We start from the raw sequence: 19601 nt of genomic DNA, 5'->3' as shown, positions 1-19601 counted from the left end.
CACACTACAAGCAGTAAGTTAGGTTGGAGTGTTGTGATTTACTGAAGCCAACAAATGTGAATTGAAATAAAGATTGTCATTACAGTTTCATCAGAAGGGTAGCCTGATGTCTACCTTTGAGATATATTTAACACAATACTTATTCAAATAGACTGCAAAATAAATCGAGACATTACATCACATAATGGAGAAGCCTCTGACAAGTATTTCGCTACCTATTGTGTAAATATACCCACAAGTAAACTACAAAATAGGCAACATCTAAGGTTGATATCATATGAGCGTTGTTAGCCTATGAGTGTGGGGCCATATATGGACAAGTACCTGTTGTTGTGGGTTGGAGCACTAGTCCTTTTCAAAGACAAATCATGACAATAGGCTTCCCTTCCTTAAAAGTACCTGAAGAAGTTAGATATCATCAACATATAAACAATACATAGAGTGTATTGTATGGGACTAGTCTATTAAAAGTAAAGTACAGCAGCTTGAAGCTAAACTACAGTCTTTGAACAACATGGTGGTATGCATTGCCGAGCATTGGTGCAGAGGGAATGAAATATAGCATATAGTGGGTGTGCAAGTTGCTACTGTAGAACAGCGGTAAAGGTTGGGAGATCATCTATGTTTAATAAAGGTGGCACATATTTTAAAGCCAGAGAAGGCATTTTAACAACTTGTGTAAATAAACAACTAGCATAGATAAACAACTAGTATAGATAACAACTAGTATAATTAAACTAACAAGGCAAGACATCTGTAAGAAGTTAACTAGTGTGTGGTGGTACTGCTCACTTAGGGGTAATATGGGCACTTACTTCGACAAATTAAGTGATGTTCTGAAAAAGGTCATCCTCCCCTCCCCTCCCTCACCCCCTCCAAAAAAATCTAAAATGTTGAGACATGAATATTAACACACTGGTTGAGGGTGTAATTAGTATTAACTTCCCAGACAGTTTGAGCCATTTGGCATGTTGATAATGATAAATGTTGCCACTAGAGTATCAAAGAGTTCAGCATCTGTCTTGGATCGTTTACAGGGAAAATTGTAAAGTATTTACAAGAGAGCTTGGCCTTTCTGATAATTATGGCCAGATAATACAGCTAAATACAGGCTAGGTAAAACCCACAAAACTGCAGTTCTATGAAAGCAGCTTCTTGGAACAAAAAGTATGTACTTTTTCTGGGGCATTGGCAAATCAGACTTGAAATGAAGTGTAAATGGAAAACAGTGTAGACGCTAAGTTTTCTAAATTCTATGCAGTGTTTAATTTAATTCTTGATGAGTGACCATTTGAACAGGAGCAGGTAAGGAAAATACAGGGATAATGGCAGGTATGAAAAGTCCTCCTAGACACTTAAATTCCTCAGTCTTTGCAGCATTGCACTACACCACAGGTCTTACATACCTAACACAGGTATAAAATGATATATACATGAGGGTATTGCTTGCTGCAGAAATAATTCAATGACAAAATAATGTACAATGCAGGAAATAAAAGTAAAGTAGTTTAGGATGTCATACGAAATGAAAATGGCAGATGTAAGTATAACAACACACAAATTGAAAGTGGGACTGGAATAATAGAAAATACTGAGAAATAGGGTAAGTTCATAAGTCATTAATTTCTCTGGTATTTCAGAGAAGTTGCAGCAAAATCTTCCAAAAACACATTTATCAGCCGCAATGACTTACACAGAAAACATAATTGTTGTTTCCCACAAAAGAGCTTGATGCCAGGAAGACAGTGCAGATATTTAAAAAGAAGAAGAAAAGGAAGTCTGTAGGCACAGATCAGGTTCCAGCCTCTGATCTGAAGGGGTGCACAGAATAGAATAGAATAATTTTATTGTCGTTAGGCCATTAAGGCAATAGACAAAGTCATACATATAATACAACGTAATGCATGTGGCAATAGAACAATAGGTTTGTTATTACAGTGTAATATTACAATTGATGAAATCCTACAAAGTCATACTTATAACACAATATAATTCCTGTTGCAATAGAGCAATAGATTTATTATTATGGTATAATATTACAACTGACAAAGTCATAAATATAATACAATATAATTCAAGTTGCAAAAGAACAATAGGTTTGTTATTACAGTGTAGTATTACGATTGGTGAAATCCCACAAAGCCATACTTATAATACTCTATAATTCCTGTTGCAAAGAGTAATCGGTTTGTTATTACAGTATAATATTACAACTGATGAAATCCTTTTTGTCATAGAGTGGGTGGGCAACTAACCAGTTACACAGTGCTTGTTTCAATGGTTGCTCTGGTAAATATTGCATAGCGAGTGGAAGTTTATTAAATAATTTGTGCCCCATTAGTTCATAACTGTTCAGTGATTCTGAGAGTCTGTTGAATGGAGTGTAAATACATCTATTCATCCTAGTGTTGCAGCAATGTATATTTTCTCTGCATTTAGCTTTGAGTAGCTTCTTTTTCCTTATAGATTAAGACACACACACACACACACACACACACACACACACACACACACACACACACACACACACAAAGATGATGTGACTTACCAAATGATGTGACTTACCAAATGAAAGCGCTGGCACGTCGATAGACACACAAACATACACACAGAATTCAAGCTTTCGCAACCAACGGTTGCTGCATCAGGAAAGAGGGAAGGAGAGGGATAGACGAAAGGATGTGGGTTTTAAGGGAGAGGGTAAGGAGTCATTCCAATCCTGGGAGCGGAAAGACTTACCTTAGGGGGAAAAAAGGACAGGTATACACTCGCACACACACCCATATCCAACCGCACATACACAGACACAAGCAGACATTTGTAAAGGCAAAGAGTCAAACTTGCCTTTGCCTTGCCTTTAAAAATGTCTGCTTGTGTCTGTGCGGTTGGATATGGGTGTGTGTGCGCGAGTGTATATCTGTCCTTTTTTCCCCCTAAGGTAAGTCTTTCCGCTCCCGGGATTGGAATGACTCCTTACCCTCTCCCTTAAAACCCACTTCCTTTCGTCTTTCCCTCTCCTTCCCTCTTTCCTGATGAGGCAACAGTTTGTTGCGAAAGCTTGAATTCTGTGTGTATGTTTGTGTTTGTTTGTGTGTCTATCCTTCCTTGAACGTCTGCCTACGTAGATCAACACCTTCAACCCATCACATGCAGTCTCCCATCCTTCATCAAAGACACCAACCACTTCCTTGAACGCCTGGAATCCTTACCCAATCTGTTACCCCCGGAAACCATCCTTGTAACCATTGATGCCACTTCCTTATACACAAATATTCCGCACGTCCAGGGCCTCGCTGCGATGGAGCATTTCCTTTCATGCCGATCACCTGCCACCCTACCTAAAACCTCTTTCCTCATTACCTTAGCCAGCTTCATCCTGACCCATAACTTCTTCACTTTTGAAGGCCAGACATACCAACAATTAAAGGGAACAGCCATGGGTACCAGGATGGCCCCCTCGTATGCCAACCTATTCATGGGTCGCTTAGAGGAAGCCTTCTTGGTTACCCAGGTCTGCCAACCCAAAGTTTGGTACAGATTTATTGATGACATCTTCATGATCTGGACTCACAGTGAAGAAGAACTCCAGAATTTCCTCTCCAACCTCAACTCCTTTGGTTCCATCAGATTCACCTGGTCCTACTCCAAATCCCATGCCACTTTCCTTGACGTTGACCTCCACCTGTCCGATGGCCAACTTCACACGTTCGTCCACATCAAACCCACCAACAAGCAACAGTACCTCCATTATGACAGCTGCCACCCATTCCACATCAAACGGTCCCTTCCCTACAGCCTAGGTCTTTGTGGCAAACGAATCTGCTCCAGTCCGGAATCCCTGAATCATTACACCAACAACCTGACAACAGCTTTCGCATCCCGCAACTACCCTCCCGACCTGGTACAGAAGCAAATAACCAGAGCCACTTCCTCATCCCCTCAAACCCAGAATCCCCCACAGAAGAACCACAAAAGTGCCCCACTTGTGACAGGATACTTTCCGGGACTGGACCAGACTCTGAATGTGGCTCTCCAGCAGGGATACGACTTCCTCAAATCCTGCCCTGAAATGAGATCCATCCTTCATGAAATCCTCCCCACTCCGCCAAGAGTGTCTTTCCGCCGTCCACCTAACCTTCATAATCTGTTAGTTCATCCCTATGAAATCCCCAAACCACCTTCCCTACCCTCTGGCTCCTATCCTTGTAACCGCCCCCGGTGCAAAACCTGTCCCATGCACCCTCCCACCACCACCTACTCCAGTCCCGTAACCCGGAATGTGTACACGATCAAAGGCAGAGCCACGTGTGAAAGCACCCACGTGATTTACCAACTGACCTGCCTACACTGTGATGCATTGTATGTGGGAATGACCAGCAACAAACTGTCCATTCGCATGAATGGACACAGGCAGACAGTGTTTGTTGGTAATGAGGATCACCCTGTGGCTAAACATGCCTTGGTGCACAGCCAGCACATCTTGGCACAGTGTTACACCGTCCGGGTTATCTGGATACTTCCCACCAACACCAACCTATCCGAACTCCGGAGATGGGAACTTGCCCTTCAGTATATCCTCTCTTCTCGTTATCCGCCAGGCCTCAATCTCCGCTAATTTCAAGTTGCCGCCACTCATACCTCACCTGCCTTTCAACAACTTATTTGCCTCTACACTTCCGCCTCGACTGACATCTCTGCCCAAACTCTTTGTCTTTAAATATGTCTGCTTGTGTCTGTATGTGTGGATGGATATGGGTGTGTGTGCGAGTGTATACCTGTCCTTTTTTCCCCCCAAGGTAAGTCTTTCCGCTCCCGGGATTGGAATGACTCCTTACCCTCACCCTTAAAACTCACTTCCTTTCGTCTTTCCCTCTCCTTCCCTCTTTCCTGATGAGGCAACAGTTTGTTGCGAAAGCTTGAATTTTGTGTGTATGTTTGTGTTTGTTTGTGTTTCTATCGACCTGCCAGCGCTTTCGTTCGGTAAGTCACCTCATCTTTGTTTTTTTTTATATATATATATATATATAAAAAACAAAGATGCTAAAGAAAGGTAATGTGGAGAGTACTGTGGAGACTACTGTCAGCACACTCAAAAAAATAATTTTACCAATCATGAAAGCTGGACTAATGAGTTACACAAATAAATACAGCATTTAGAGTAAACAGCAATTTGGTCTCCAATGTAGGAGGTGTACAATGTCAGATGTTATAGAATACACAAAAATATGACTTGAAGCTCTTTACAAAGATGTGTTATAGGCATATTCTTAGGCTTGTCCCAAGCTTTTGGCCCTTTGACCATAAAATACTACTAAACGAGCTAGGAGCACTGTGTGTATGAGGAACGACAGTGAAACTCTTACTTGAAAAACATGATGCAAAAGGTAGAGTTCTGACCATTTGATGTTCCTGATGATAAATTTTTAGTAAAACAATTGTCAGACAAGAGTCACCAACTCATATGATTGCAATGTTTTTATGCAATTTTGACTAGACTGCTTCTCTCCGAAAAAGATTCCGTAATGTATCCTGTAAACTGATAATATGACAGCTGATGTGGTATTTGCTGTCAGTTTTATGCCACACACTTCAAAGTGTTGTTCACTACAAAAATTGCTGTAGTCTAAAGCTCTAAATACTACATTATTTCTAGCCTAAATCACTACTCCACTTTTCTCAGTTGTATATCTAGAATAATGTGTTTCTAAACTGAATGCCAGTGCATAACTAGTGACATGGTGTTACATAGATTCATTACTAACTGTTCTATTTTATTTTTGTGTCCAAATTATTGTTGAAGGAAATTGTTGAAGATTTAAACTTGTTTAAATTTGCACTCTTTTTCAGAATTATTAGGTATCAGGATAATTTAACTGAGCACAAATACTGGTTTGGGCTGCTGAACTTCTCATATACCTTCTGCTTCTGTAGTGAAGAATACCAAAAATTCTCCTGGAGTGTGGAACTTCGCTTTCTTCTTAACCTCATTACTCTTGTGGTCACTGCTGAAGATTCCAATAATTGTGACTGTCTAGTATGTTGAGTGGCCTGTGTGTCACTGGCATGTGATACTGTATTTAAGTGTGTTGTCAAATCAGTTGCCACTAATTTTTCTGCTGCTGGTACAACCACATTTTGTTTCTCTGTAATGAAACCTTCAGCTGAGTACACTGCACAAGACGCCAATTTAGATGGTCCAAATGTTGATTTTTCTGACAATGGGACTGTCGCATGTTTCTCTGTTTTGATATTGGCAATAGCATTTAAGATCTGCCTACATAGTTCTCTGCAAATCAGCCTGCCACTTGAATAATAATTTCTGATTACTTTTATTGGTTATCTTTCAGTCCAATCTATGGATCTGTCTGTGTGTGAGGTTTTTCCCACTCAGACTGTGTTTCTTAACATGCAGACTGCCATTTGGACACCTGCAGCCACAGCAGAACCACACAGCTTCAACACAGTGTGGCCCCCAGCGGCCACAGCAGAGCTTTATGCCTAATGGTGTGTGGCTGGTTCTGAAACGTTCTCCACGAAGCCTGTGGCAATAAACATGATAACACATTTCAGTTACCAGTGTAGTTCTGTTGCTGCTTGTGGTCCATGGGTTGATATATAAGAACTAGGAGTGAATGATTGAAACAAATGTCATTTGCATATTTATCAGCTGAAAATTACATTCAGATATTTGCTGTACCTGACTTTTCATTTTTAGTAACAAACTGAATTTTTTCAACTATTAGTTGTAGCTGTGAACACCTGTCACATGAAAAACCCTTGTTTACCATATTCATTATGGTCTGTAGCACAAAAATTTTGTTAGAGGTGTCTTCTTTAGTCACTATTGACTCAATATATTTAATTACATTAACAAACACATTTGGATTTTACTGACACACATTCATTAGGCGCTTTATGCTTTAGAATTTTATACTTTCTCAAGGCAAATAGGACACTCAGATCAATCTTAACAGTTACTGATCTAATAATGTTAGCTATTATAACATCAGTATCAACTAAACACAGCACTATCTATTGTTTGCTCAGTACCACTGATTCTTGTTTATATGGATAGCACTTGAAATATATTTGTGTGTCTCCCAAATATTTAATAGCATTCTGCTCTTCATACTGTCTTCCTAGTTTCATATCACTCCTTTTCCAAAATCATCACTTTCTGCATGAGGGATTGACATTTGTCAAGTACAGTCGAAAATTACGGAAAATCGATGGCACTGCACCTGTTTTCAACTTTGGATAACTACTTACAAATGTCTGTACTTCTCAATCAACTACAAACTGACCTGATTTTACTATGCACTTGTTGTAACTCCAATCACCTCGAGGTAGATGAGGGAATAATAGCATCAACACACATTAACATATTGAACACAATTTTATTCACAAATATCGACTAGATAAGAACACAGCATGTGAACCAACCAGTGCATAAGAACAAAAGGGAAGTTAAACCAATGTGTCTGTTCAGTCAAAACACAAATGTGCCATTCGAGTGGTCAGTAGGCGCTATAGAGCCCCCCTTCCCCTCTCCCTTCACCCGAAATGCGGAGTGTGGGGAATACATTGGACAGGAGATGCTGGACAAGACAAAGTCCTATAGCCAAATACGAGGGCGAACATGATGTCCTGCACTAGAGCGAGCAGGTTACCTAAGCGAGGTTTGGTCTTTGGATGGTGAGCATAGACCAGAGTCATGCCCAGAGGCCTGGCTCGCAGGCTGGAACCGAGCTGGACCACAAATGTCTCGGACGAAGCGAGCCCATGATGTCACCACATGGGTCAAGGAGTGCAGTACTTCAGCACCGGCTGGTATGGGCTCAACAGAGTCACACATACAGAGGCATCCCATGGACTGTGGCCACACTAAACAAGCCTGTGACATCTCTGCATGGGCCGAACAGTGTTGTGCACAAGCACTGGCATGCTACATGCTGGTGGTTGCACTGACCAACACTGCGAGCCATGGCCTCTGAACGGCTAGCACAGCAGTGCTTAGTGGAGTGATGCAACTTCTGCATTTTTTCTTAAGACAGATAATGAGTGCAGAAACTATACAAGATTTAGTAAGGAAGGAGATCATGTTGAGAAAGAGGGAAGTAAAGAAAAAAAGAATCAGTCAAGAACACAGAACTTCACATCTGAAATGAATAGTAAAATTTCAATTTGGACAGTATTTAAGCCTATAGTGGATTGTGATGGGAAAAACGTTAACTTTGTTGGTTGTTCGCTGGTCAGTTAAATTTACGCTCAGGCTGAAGGGGTCAAGTGGCATTTTGCATATTTTTTGCTATCTATGTTGCAAAAACCACCACTCATGTAAACCACCAGAAATGTCTCAGTTTAGCCAGTGAGTCCGTAGATGGTGGTATTAAGGGGCATAGAGTATAATTGAGCACGCTTTTCCACCCGAGTTTTGTGATAATTAAGCCAGTCTATCCACAAACTGACTTAGTGAGCTGCCGCGTAGGAATTCTTCCTACGTGGTTTTATGTATCCTTGCAGAGCCGTCGGATTCTGAAAGTGCAATACTACTGTATATATTTTACATAATGACGTGAGAAGAAGTTTTTTTCTGAGTAAATGATTTTTGCATGGGATACCATTATGGTGCATCGTAAAATGAACCTGTTCACGGTGATTATGAGCTAACTATTAACAGTACGAGAGCATGGGCTTCCGCTTGACTACATCGAAAGGCATCCTGTCGATGCCTGCTGTCTTTGCCATTCGAGCGTACAATCGGTATAGTTCATATAAGGTTGTACATCTTTGGTTATGAAAAGTTTTCATTTATTTGTTAATATCTACGTTATCTGGCTTTGTAAAATTACTGAAAGATAGTGTTTATGACTCGTGCACTCCTCACAATCTCTGAGTGGCAAAAGGCAACTTTTGTTAGCAAGTATTTCTTAATAACAATTAGTTGATTCGCGCCAGAATAAATGTACTTTCCCTACTATCTCTGTGCTGATGTCACGAGCGAGATCTGCATCGGCAACTCATCCACAAGATCATGGTATTTTTACTCAGCTTCAAGAACTTGACACTTATGCGAATAAAAGTGGCATTCTCATTGCTGTTGCTAGATCACTGGAATAGATAGACGACACCACAAGAATCGCGCCACATTAAGGTAAAATGATTTTTAACTGATGTAAAAGTTAATTATAATTACATAAGGATAATAGAATCTACAGTTCCTTGGTTATCCACAGTTTTTTCTGTTTCTTGTACTTTCACTCTAAGTGCATTAAAATTTTTTAAATTAAATGTATGCTCGGTGGTGGTATTTCCTCAGGTACCCGGGGGAAATCATGCCACCTGCTATAAAACTAGGAGGATTATGGAAAATGCAATAAATCAAATAATTTAATGAAAAATTTATTAAATGATATAATATTTTTTTGCAGTTAATTTTTACAGCCATTAATATACATGAAAAAATTAAAGTTAAGTTTTAAAGCCTCTGACAATAGTCACAAATATACATGGTGACAATTACTGAACTATATGAAAAAAAACTTAAATTAGTTACAAATCTGGCGTGAACACACTTTATTCAACATGTAAACATCACTACATATATTTGGATTTAGATTATGACATGCTCGATATGCCTACCATCATTAGTGATGATGTGGTGCAGACTAATAGCGAAATTCTGCATGACCTTCTGAAGTGTTGGAACGTCGATACCGTCGATGACTTCCTGAATGGCTGTTTTCAGCTCAGCAGTGGTTTTGGGGTTATTGCTGTACACCTTGTCTTTAATATAGCTCCACAAGAAGGAGTCGCATGCGTTCAGATCTGGAGAATATGGTGGCCAATCGAGGCCTATGCCAGTCGTCTCTGGGCACCCCTGAGGCAGAAGGCGGTCCCCAAAGTGCTCCTCCAGAACATCAAACACTGTCCTGCTTCGATGAGGTCGTGCTCCGTCTTGCATGAACCACCTCTTGTCGAAATCACGGTCACTCTGGATAATGGGGATGAAGTCATCTTCTAAAACTTTCAAGTACCGTATGGTAGTCACTGTGCCATTAAGGAATATCGCACTGATTAGTCCTTGACTGGACATTGCGCACCACAATGTAAACTGTTAAGGGTGAAGAGACTTCTCGATCGCGAAATGCGGATTCTCAGTCCCCCAAATGCGCCAGTTTAGCTTATTGACGAACCAATCCAAATGAAAGTGGGCTTCGTCGCTGAACCAGGCCATAATGCACATACTAATTTCCATCATGCCTGGCGGAAAACTGTGCAGTTTGAACATTCTAATGCAAACCGTTCAGAAGCTATGACGATTTTATTTCATATAGTTCAATAATTGTCACCCTGTAATTGTCCAGGGAGCCAGCACAATTATACCCAGTGTGTGCCCATTTTCCACACTGTTTACATCTGAACTAAAGCACATTGAAGCTGGAGAGTTCCAAACAAGGCACAGATCAATATTATCTGACTTTATGTCAAAAATATCGTCTTCATTGTCACTGCATTAGGGTTTTTCGTCTGAATCCATGTTGTCTTCACTTGACGATTCCTCAAATTTGATTCAATGGCAGGAAGATAGTGATTTGTTTTTCTTGGATGAGACATCCTTCTTTGTAATATAACACCTCTTTTTCACATTTTGTGTATTTATTTCCAAAATTTTTGTTGGTACATTCTTGGCAGCTAATTCTTTCTTGATATTTTTTTTTCTTTTACAATTTGCTATCTTCAAGAACTAACTTCGTAGGAGTGGACTTTCTCGCTTTGCATTTCCATTAACATTAATCACTGCCACTTTGGGAATTGGTGATAGCTTATCCAACATTTGAGAAAATATTTTCCCAAATTTACTTCCTGACGACGTTCCAGAGCACCCAGGAACTCCAAGCAAACCATCTAAAAATCTTCTTGGTCATGTATCACGAAAGGATATATAGCCTGAGATGGTGCAAAGTCCTTTAAATTTATCTGCATTTACTGGGAAGATTCCGGTACTTTCAAATCCCGGAACACTTTCTTAACTGTTACAATTTTTATACATGCGACATTGAATATGTTAGCAGTGTCATGTGGTGTTATCTTTCTGTATAAATTTAATCTCATGAATTTGTCACATTCCTTATTGAAAGCATTTTTCAGCCGACTGAAAAACATATAATGTCAAGTCGTATTTTGTGGGATGTATGGGGAGGAATTGATAACAAATAAATGTTGTTTTGCGACAAAACTCATACGAATCTAGTAATATGTGACTTCCATTGTCATTGAGTAAGAGCAGAATTGGGTTTTCTTTTAAGGTTTTAGTGAATTTATTGAAGTGTTTTAGCTAGTCGAGGAAAATGTCTTCATTAGACCATGCACTGTGTGAGCATTTGTAAAATGCGCCTGCTGGTCCTCCTCTCTTGAGTAAGGGAGTCATCATTTTTCAGGGGAAATGAACGTCAGTGGGACATAGTGTCCAGAAACATTCATATAGCACACAACTGTAATATTGCGCCCTCTACCTAGCTGGTCACACCTCCAACTTGTTTTTGACGCTTAGGCCCTAAAATAGAATCCAGTTTTTGCACTACACATACCAGTCTAATCCATGTTGAATATTCTGGATGGTTGAAATTTAAATTTATCCATAATTGAATTTAGGTTTTTGAAAAAAGTTCTACCTCCTTTTTATTGAACCAAGTTACTCCGTTAATACTTGTTGCAGGTGGTCTGTGCAAAGAAATTTGAGGCTTTCCCCTTCGAAAGCCTGATGTCCAATCTTCCCCTGCGATTTTACTATCTTGATTAAAGTTATGCTTGATTTAAAGTTCCTTTGTGAAATAGTGTGCCAACTGTCTCAAATCTGTGATAGTAATTCCATAAAAAATGTTTGCTAGACCAGTGACTCGTTTTGTCAGTTCTACTTCCTGTTCCTTGTTAGAAATGGGAGATGTTCACAAACTGATGTTGAAGGATTTTATATTTTTCATTCTGTCTCGAAGCATAGACCTAGGTATTTTAAATGCCAATGCAACACTTTTAAATGATTTTCCCTCAGCAACCTGTTGCATGGAAACCTGGAGCTCTTCTTGAGTCCATTGTGCCTTCTCTGTAGTCCTTATTCGTACATGAGGAATCTGAAATTGTACGAAAATCGCATAAACATAGCGACGTATTAACCTGGTAATGCCGTCACCTTTATGGGATGGTGGCATAGCCCCATCACATGGTGGCGTCTTTACCTGATTTCCTAGCATGGTGGACGTAAGTAATGTAGCCTATGTCGAAAAGGTAACAGAATAAACAAAACTAATGACATTGAAATGTGCCTAAATAAATACAGTGTAAATATTTACTAACATTACATTTCTATTTTCAGTGCAAAATTTACATTTCTCAATGATTTGAAAGCTAAAAATTAGATGAAATCTTCAAGACATACGAAAATAGTTCCTCACACTAAACCAGTTCCCACACAAGCTTGAACCCAACTGATCGCATTTTGGGGGCTGTCCGCTAGGTTTCAGTACCTGACAGAGGGATCTCCCTCCAAAGACATGCATTATATGTGAGGTGGCGGAACAACCCGGAGTGGCGTGAATAGCCAGGTCTCGTGAACTCGGTGGAACACGCGGCTGACAGTGCTAGAATAGGTAGAAAGTAATTATTTGGTAGTGTACGGAAAGAGTCTGAGAAAGGAGAAATAGCTCAAATTAAAGAAACTTATATCATGCTGAGGAGGAGGAGGAGGAGGAGGAGGATATTAGTGTTTAACGTCCCGTCGACAACGAGGTCATTAGAGACGGAGCGCAAGCTCAGGTGATGGAAGGATGGAGAAGGAAATCGGCCGTGCCCTTTCAAAGGAACCATCCCAGCATTTGCCTGAAGCGATTTAGGGAAATCACGGGAAACCTAAATCAGGATGGCCGGAGACGGGATTGAACCGTCATCCTCCCGAATGCGAGTCCAGTGTGCTAACCACTGCGCCACCTCGCTCGGTTATATATCATGCTGATGAACGAACTAATTCCTCTTATCACAGTATGTATGCTATTTTATTACTTTAGTTATTTTAGTTATCGTTTAATTTATAGCAAGCCCCTTAAAACATGAGGGCTTTTGCAACCCTTCAAGGAGGTGTTGAAGGAATTAGAACTGGATAATTCATCTATACTGCACCTTCTGTTGCCACTATTACAATATTTGGGTCAGACATTTCAGGACAGAGAAGCGGCTGAAATAAGAGTTTAATGTAAATACATCATTTTATACTCGGAGGAAAAATTAATTGACCAAAGGTGCCATGAGGTAGTAACTGTTCAATGACCACCATTTTTTTACAAATGATATCTAAAGACAATAGACTTGAAATTATGACAGAGATGAGACGTGTAATCCATTTACTGCTATTTTAGTCGCTCCCCTGTGGCCAGTTTGAAAGCTCACTGCCAACTCTCAATAGAAACCAAAGTCGGTCACAGAATCGGATACAGGCCTTATGGGCTCAGATTAGACATTCTCTCGCCTGAGAAACAGGCGAATATATTAGAATACTTTATCAGATCACTCGATCGAATTTGTGAGCGAACTTGGCAGAGCCCTGAAGTTCAATGAAGTAGTTTAGATAACTTCAATAATATAACATCTGGTTTTATTTTCAATAAACTTTCACATTCAGTGTAGGGCTCACATTGGCGCTGATATGCACAACGATATATTAAGAAACTTTTACACTTTTCCAATCAGGTAAAAAAACATTTTTGTGAAAAAGACGTATACCAGCCACAAAAAGGAAATTCTTTCATTAAATTCCACAAAAACTTCACAGCCAGCGAAAGTAAATAAATTTGCTTTGTGGGCACATGTCGAAGATAATCTTACTCCAACGGATAAGCTGGAGAGCTATTTGAATCAGTACTACAAAATGGAAGAAAATGTGGCTTCTTACTGAAAAATGAATGGGCAAAAGTGTCTGACTCTTAAGAAGATTTCCAGAAAAATGTTTTGTATGAGCACGTAGCTTTGCTTCTAAGAGAAATTTTAGTTATGCTGGTTTCATTCTCAATGCCAGATGGTCGCTTTTACAACCGAACAATGCTGATGCTCTTCTTTTTGTTCATTGTAATTCTAGAAGAGACAAATGAGTGAAAAACATGCTGAAACTCTTATCCAGACATTAAGTTTTGTTTTCTGTTGTTTGTAGTGATGAAAAAGTATACGTGTATTGCACATTTTATGTTTGATTTATGTACGCTGCTTTTCAAATTAGTTTTGTTTTTTGATATGAAACAAAACTCAGCTTATTTCCCAAATATTACTAGGCAGCAGGGCCAATAATGACAGCTTTATATCAGCCTCAACTTATCATGTTTCAAACTTTATATTCAGAAAAATATTTTATTCACAGGTGTCTTGATCCCAATTGTTTTATGTACAGGGTGAACGTTAGTAAAACTGACACACTGCAGGGAATGATTCTGGACTGGATATGGAGGAAAAAAGGTCCTGTGAACACGTGCCTGGAAATGTATACTATGCGTGAAGGGACAACAAATCGTCCTGCAACACAGTACAGAGCTGCATCGCATCCATGTCACAACAGATGTTCAAAGTGGCCTCCATGGGATGCAATGCAGATGTTGACACGTCACATTATGGATTGCTGAAGTCTTTCACACGTTTTGGTGCAAAAACCACCAACAAAATCCTTCTCGTACAGAGAAATCCACTGCTGATAATCCTTGCACTCAGTGCAGATGATAGGAGTAGTAGCAGTTGTCATGCAAGATACACATAATCGTACTTTGGCTTACACCATGTTGGCAGGCCACTTGCTTGGAGCTTGCATTAGGGTTCGTCTAAATACCCTGTAGCACCGAGTCCTCCAAATCTTGTTCTGAAACGATCCATGATCACACAAACGTCCAAAAAGGACTTGAAACGTTGTGTGATGTTGTTGGTGTCTGTGAGGGTACTTGTTTTGGATAGATTGGGTTAGATTCAGTTTTCGTTCCATACACCCAAAAATGAGATGATTCTCGTGGTTGAGGAACAAGTCAGGAAGTATAACATAAAAACATATAATATGTGATTGTAATACTCACTACACTGATCATATGTTAGCAAATTGTCAAAATAAGTGAATACAATTGCAGTAAACTGGAACTGCTAATATTTACAGAAATTAATACACTGTCAGAATGAAACATAGTTATGCACTTTTAGTAAATTTATCATACACAGAATACCTAATCTTGACTGTTGTGAAAGTACTGTCAAAATTGAAATCTAAAAGACTTTTTTACTTAAGCTTGTCTAACAGTCCCTTGTAACGTATACATCTATACCATAGAAGGTCTTGCCTACCAAAAAGTCTTTCAAAATCTGTTTAAACTTTGCTTTGTCTGAAACCAATTTTTTAATGATTGCTGGAAATTCATTGAAAACGTGTGTTCCTGAATATTGGACCCCTTTTTGGACCAAGATGAGTGATTTTAGTTCTTTATGTAGATTCCTCTTATTCCTAGTATTGGTACTATGTATTGAGCTATTGGTAGGAAATATCGATATATTACTTGCAACAAATTTCACTAAGATATAAACATGCTGAGGAGCAGTGGTTAGAATACGAAGTTCCTTGAACAGGTTTCTACATTATGTTTTTGAATTTATGTCACAAATGAGTCTTATTACATGCTTCTGCATGCTAATAACATTTACTCAGTTTGACGAGCTACCTCAGCCAATGGTATAGCTGTGGTGCTTCTAGACCCTTTTTATCTGCTTGACCGTACTCAGACACCATTTTGGCTTGTTCCCGACATGAATACTGGCCTATTCTGCTGTTTACAGTATGCTGCATCAGTCACACAGCCTGCAACACACAACAAACACACAGCACATGGTCAGAGGAACTTTCGTTTATCAGTGACATCTACCGTGGCAACGATTCATTTCCAGACACATGTTCATAGGGCCTTTTTACCTCCGTTTCCAGTCATAAATCCGTCCCTGTAGTTTGTCGGTTTTATTAAAGATCACTGTAGTGCTAACTGGTTTCACCTGTAATGAATCATAACCAAAACTAATTATCCAGTATCTTGTCATGAAAGTGACATGTGAAGTTATCATAAAACACTCACTGTGGTGATATATATATATATATATAAAACAAAAGTAAGACATCTGTGAATAAAAAATTCTTTCAGTGGGGGCAGGTGATGGTGAGACACACATACCACATAGTAACATTCATGATTTCCCGAAATCGCTTCAGGCAAATGCCAGGATGGTTCTTTTGGAAAGGGCATGGCCAAGTTCCTTCCCCATCCTTCCCTAATCCAATGAGACAGATGACTTTGCTGTTTTGTTTCTTCCCCCAGAACAACCCAACCCAACACCTGTGCATCCTTGATAGGGCTTGCTTGCCCATGCTGTGACAAAGCATGCTCAGTGTGGTGGACTGTGGCGGATTGATGTGACCGAGAGCCACAGGCTGGTAGGCAGCTGCATCGAATGGGGCAGGCTGGGCCAAAGAAGCCTCTGGGCTCAGAGTGCTGGGCAGCATGCCACTCTGCACTATTCTGGTGTATAATAATAATGGATAGCACACGATTGCCTGAGATTTTGTCTATGATGTGGTCCTGAGCTGCATCTGCCATCAGCTAGAAGAAGTCCAGTAGCTGGCTGTGGATTGTGGGTGCACCAGGTTGCATTGTCAGAGAGGCAAGGAAGACAAAGGCTGTGCTGCGCCATATCTCAATGGAGAGTTCATCTGAATTAAGGCCCATGACGTTGACTGTATACACTGTAGATGACGTGGGGGGTGAAGGGATAGAGAGAGAAGCATCACACATGGACACGATGTCATTACAGTCTTCGTGCATAGTATCCTGTAAATAACCATCGTATATACTGTCAGAGAGAGAAACGTCGTCGTTCATAGCAGAAGTGTCGCAAGGTTCAGGTAGGGGTAGCCAATTTCACCCTTTTCACTGAGACAGTTTGACATTTGCTATTTAGCAGTATGTCCATAGTGTACTGTCCTTGGCTAAGGACTTTGTAAGGGCCGAAGTATGGAGGCTGGAGAGATGCGTGAAGTGAGTCATCATGAAGCATGACGTATTTACCATTAGAAATTTTTCTATGAATGATGGCTCATAGCAGGATGTGTGGCTGCACCAGGGCGGTATGAATGTGAGAAATACGTGAGCGTACTTGTTCATCTAGAGTGGCAACTCGTCTTGAGTCAGGAGGTGAGAATACTCTACAAACTCAGCTGGCAGAATGAGAGTTCCCCATATAGAATTTCAGTGAGTGACACATGTAGATCCTCTTTGTGTGCAGCACAGATGCCAAGAAGCATCCACAGTAGTGTCCCTGACTAGGAATCACTGTGGCAGATGAGAGCCAAAAAGCAAGAAAGACTCAAGTTGGTGGTCCTGGTCAGTGATAATGGAGGAAGAGCATCTAGAATGAGAGATCCAGCAGTTGACGAAAATACCAGCAATTGAGTCAGCTGTAAAATCAGATAACTCGACTGCCTCCACCAACCTCGTGACTTGGTCGATGATGCAGAGTATGTATTGAAAACCTTTCTAAGGAGGGAGAGGGCCAATGATGTCAGTGTGTACAGGCGGCCCTTTGGGGACGTTAAATAGGTCCAAAGGGGGGTGTACATGTCATCCAACTATGCTTTTCTGACAAAGGGATACACGCACGTGTCCAGTTGCAGCAATCAGTCTTAACTCCAGGCTATATGAAGTGTTAAGTAACAAGTCATGTAGTGGCTTTGGTGCATGTGTGAGTGAGGCCATGCAGGGATGCGAACAGTGCTCATCAACGTGAAGGAATCTAAGGCTAGCTGGGGTGTACCTGTAGAAGTATCACACACAATTGGCATAGAGGAGCTTGGCAGCATTGGAATTCTTTGGCATGTTTGCAAGTTCAATTTTGTCTTTATGTAAGAGTGTCAGTTTGTTCATGTCGATGGGAGAGGTGATGATGTTCATTCCTGACAAATAATCAGTGATGACATTATCAGCTCTACATATGTACCTCAACATCTACATAGATGCTCCACAAGCCACCGTACGGTGCGGAGGGTACCCTGTACCACTAATTGCCATTTCCTTTCCTGTTCCACTCGCAAATAGAGTGAGGGAAAAAAAGATACCCTATATGCCTCCATATGAGCCCTAATTTCTCATATCTTATCTTTGTGGTTCTTACACACAATATATCTTGGTGGCAGTAGAATCGTTCGGCAGTCAACTTCTAATGCCGGTTCGCTAAATTTTCTCAATAGTGTTTCTCAAAAAGAACGTCGTTTTCCCTTCAAGGATTCCCATGTGAGTTCTCGAAGCAACTCTGTAACACTCATGTGTTGTTCCAACCTACTGGTTACAAACCTGGTAGTCCACCTTTGAATTGCTTCGATGATTCGCTTCAATCCAACCTGGTACGGATCCCAAACACTCGAGCAGCACTCAAGAATAGGTCACCTTTACAGGTGAACCAGTCTTTCCTAAAATTCTCCCAATCAACTGAAATCCACCGTTCGCTTTCCCTACCACAGTTCTCATATACTCGTTCCGCCTCATATCGCTTTGCAGCGTTACTCCCAGATATTTAAATGACTTGACTTGTTTCAAACTGGACATCAGTAATACTGTATCCAAACATTACAGGTTTGATTTTCCTACTCATCTGCATTAACTTACATTTTTCCATATTTAGAGCTAGCTGCCATTCATCACACCAACTGGAAATGTTGTCTAAGTCGTCTTGTATCTTCCTACGGTCACCCAACTTCGGCACCCTACTATATACCACGGCATCATCAGGAAACAGCCGCAGACTGCTGCCCACCCTGTCCTCCAAACCGTTTACGTATTTGTAGAACCACAGCGGTCCTATCACATTTCCCTGGGGAACTCCTGACGATATCCTTGGCTCTGGTGAACACTCGTCATCGAGGACAATATACAGGGTTCTATTTTTTAAGAAGTCTTTGATCAACTCACATATATGTGAACTTATTCCATATGCTCGTACCTTCGTTAACAGTCTTCAATGGGGCACCATGTCAATGCTTTTCAGAAATCTGGAAATATGGAATCTGCCTGTGCCCTTCATCCATAGTACTCAGTATATCATGTGAGAAAAGGGCAAGCCGAGCTTCGCGTGAGCAATGCTTTCCAAAACCAAGCTGATTCGTGGACATAAGCTTCTCAGTGTCAAGAAAGTTTATTATATTCGTACTGAGAATATGTTCAAGGATTCTACAGCAAACCGAAGACCATACAGATGTTTGTGGAATATTGACTGATTAAGTCCATGTGCTTGAGTCACTTGGGGGAATGGCTTTGCCTGGGTTGTGAATGGCATCTGCAAGCAGTTAGTGGTCAATAAAGATGGTAAACTCACGCCCTTCTATATCATCACAGAAGTACCTGACGACTGTTAGGAGCTCACAATCGAAAACTGACCACTTGCAGTGAGAAGACGATAGATTTTTAGAGCAAAATCTGAGGGGCTCGGTGGAATCGCTGATGTGCTGCAGCAGGACCGCGCCTATTGATGTATCAATCGCGTCTGCGGTGGCT

General features: G+C 40.5%; 1 protein-coding gene across 1 annotated transcript in view; it reads left to right on the top strand.

Moving 5' to 3' along the window:
* LOC124721460 (gem-associated protein 2-like) overlaps positions 1 to 5967 on the top strand; it is a 40635-nt gene extending 34668 nt beyond the window's left edge. Inside the window, exon 2 of the mRNA XM_047246445.1 lies at positions 5848 to 5967. Coding sequence (XP_047102401.1) covers positions 5848 to 5856 — 9 coding nt within the window. The 3' untranslated portion in view covers positions 5857 to 5967. The remainder of the gene's footprint in view (positions 1 to 5847) is intronic.
* The last annotated feature ends 13634 nt before the right edge of the window (positions 5968 to 19601 follow it).

Source organism: Schistocerca piceifrons, chromosome X (assembly GCF_021461385.2).
Source record: "Schistocerca piceifrons isolate TAMUIC-IGC-003096 chromosome X, iqSchPice1.1, whole genome shotgun sequence".
NCBI classification, from domain to species: Eukaryota; Metazoa; Arthropoda; class Insecta; order Orthoptera; family Acrididae; genus Schistocerca; species Schistocerca piceifrons.
This window is presented reverse-complemented; position numbering and strand designations above follow the sequence as displayed.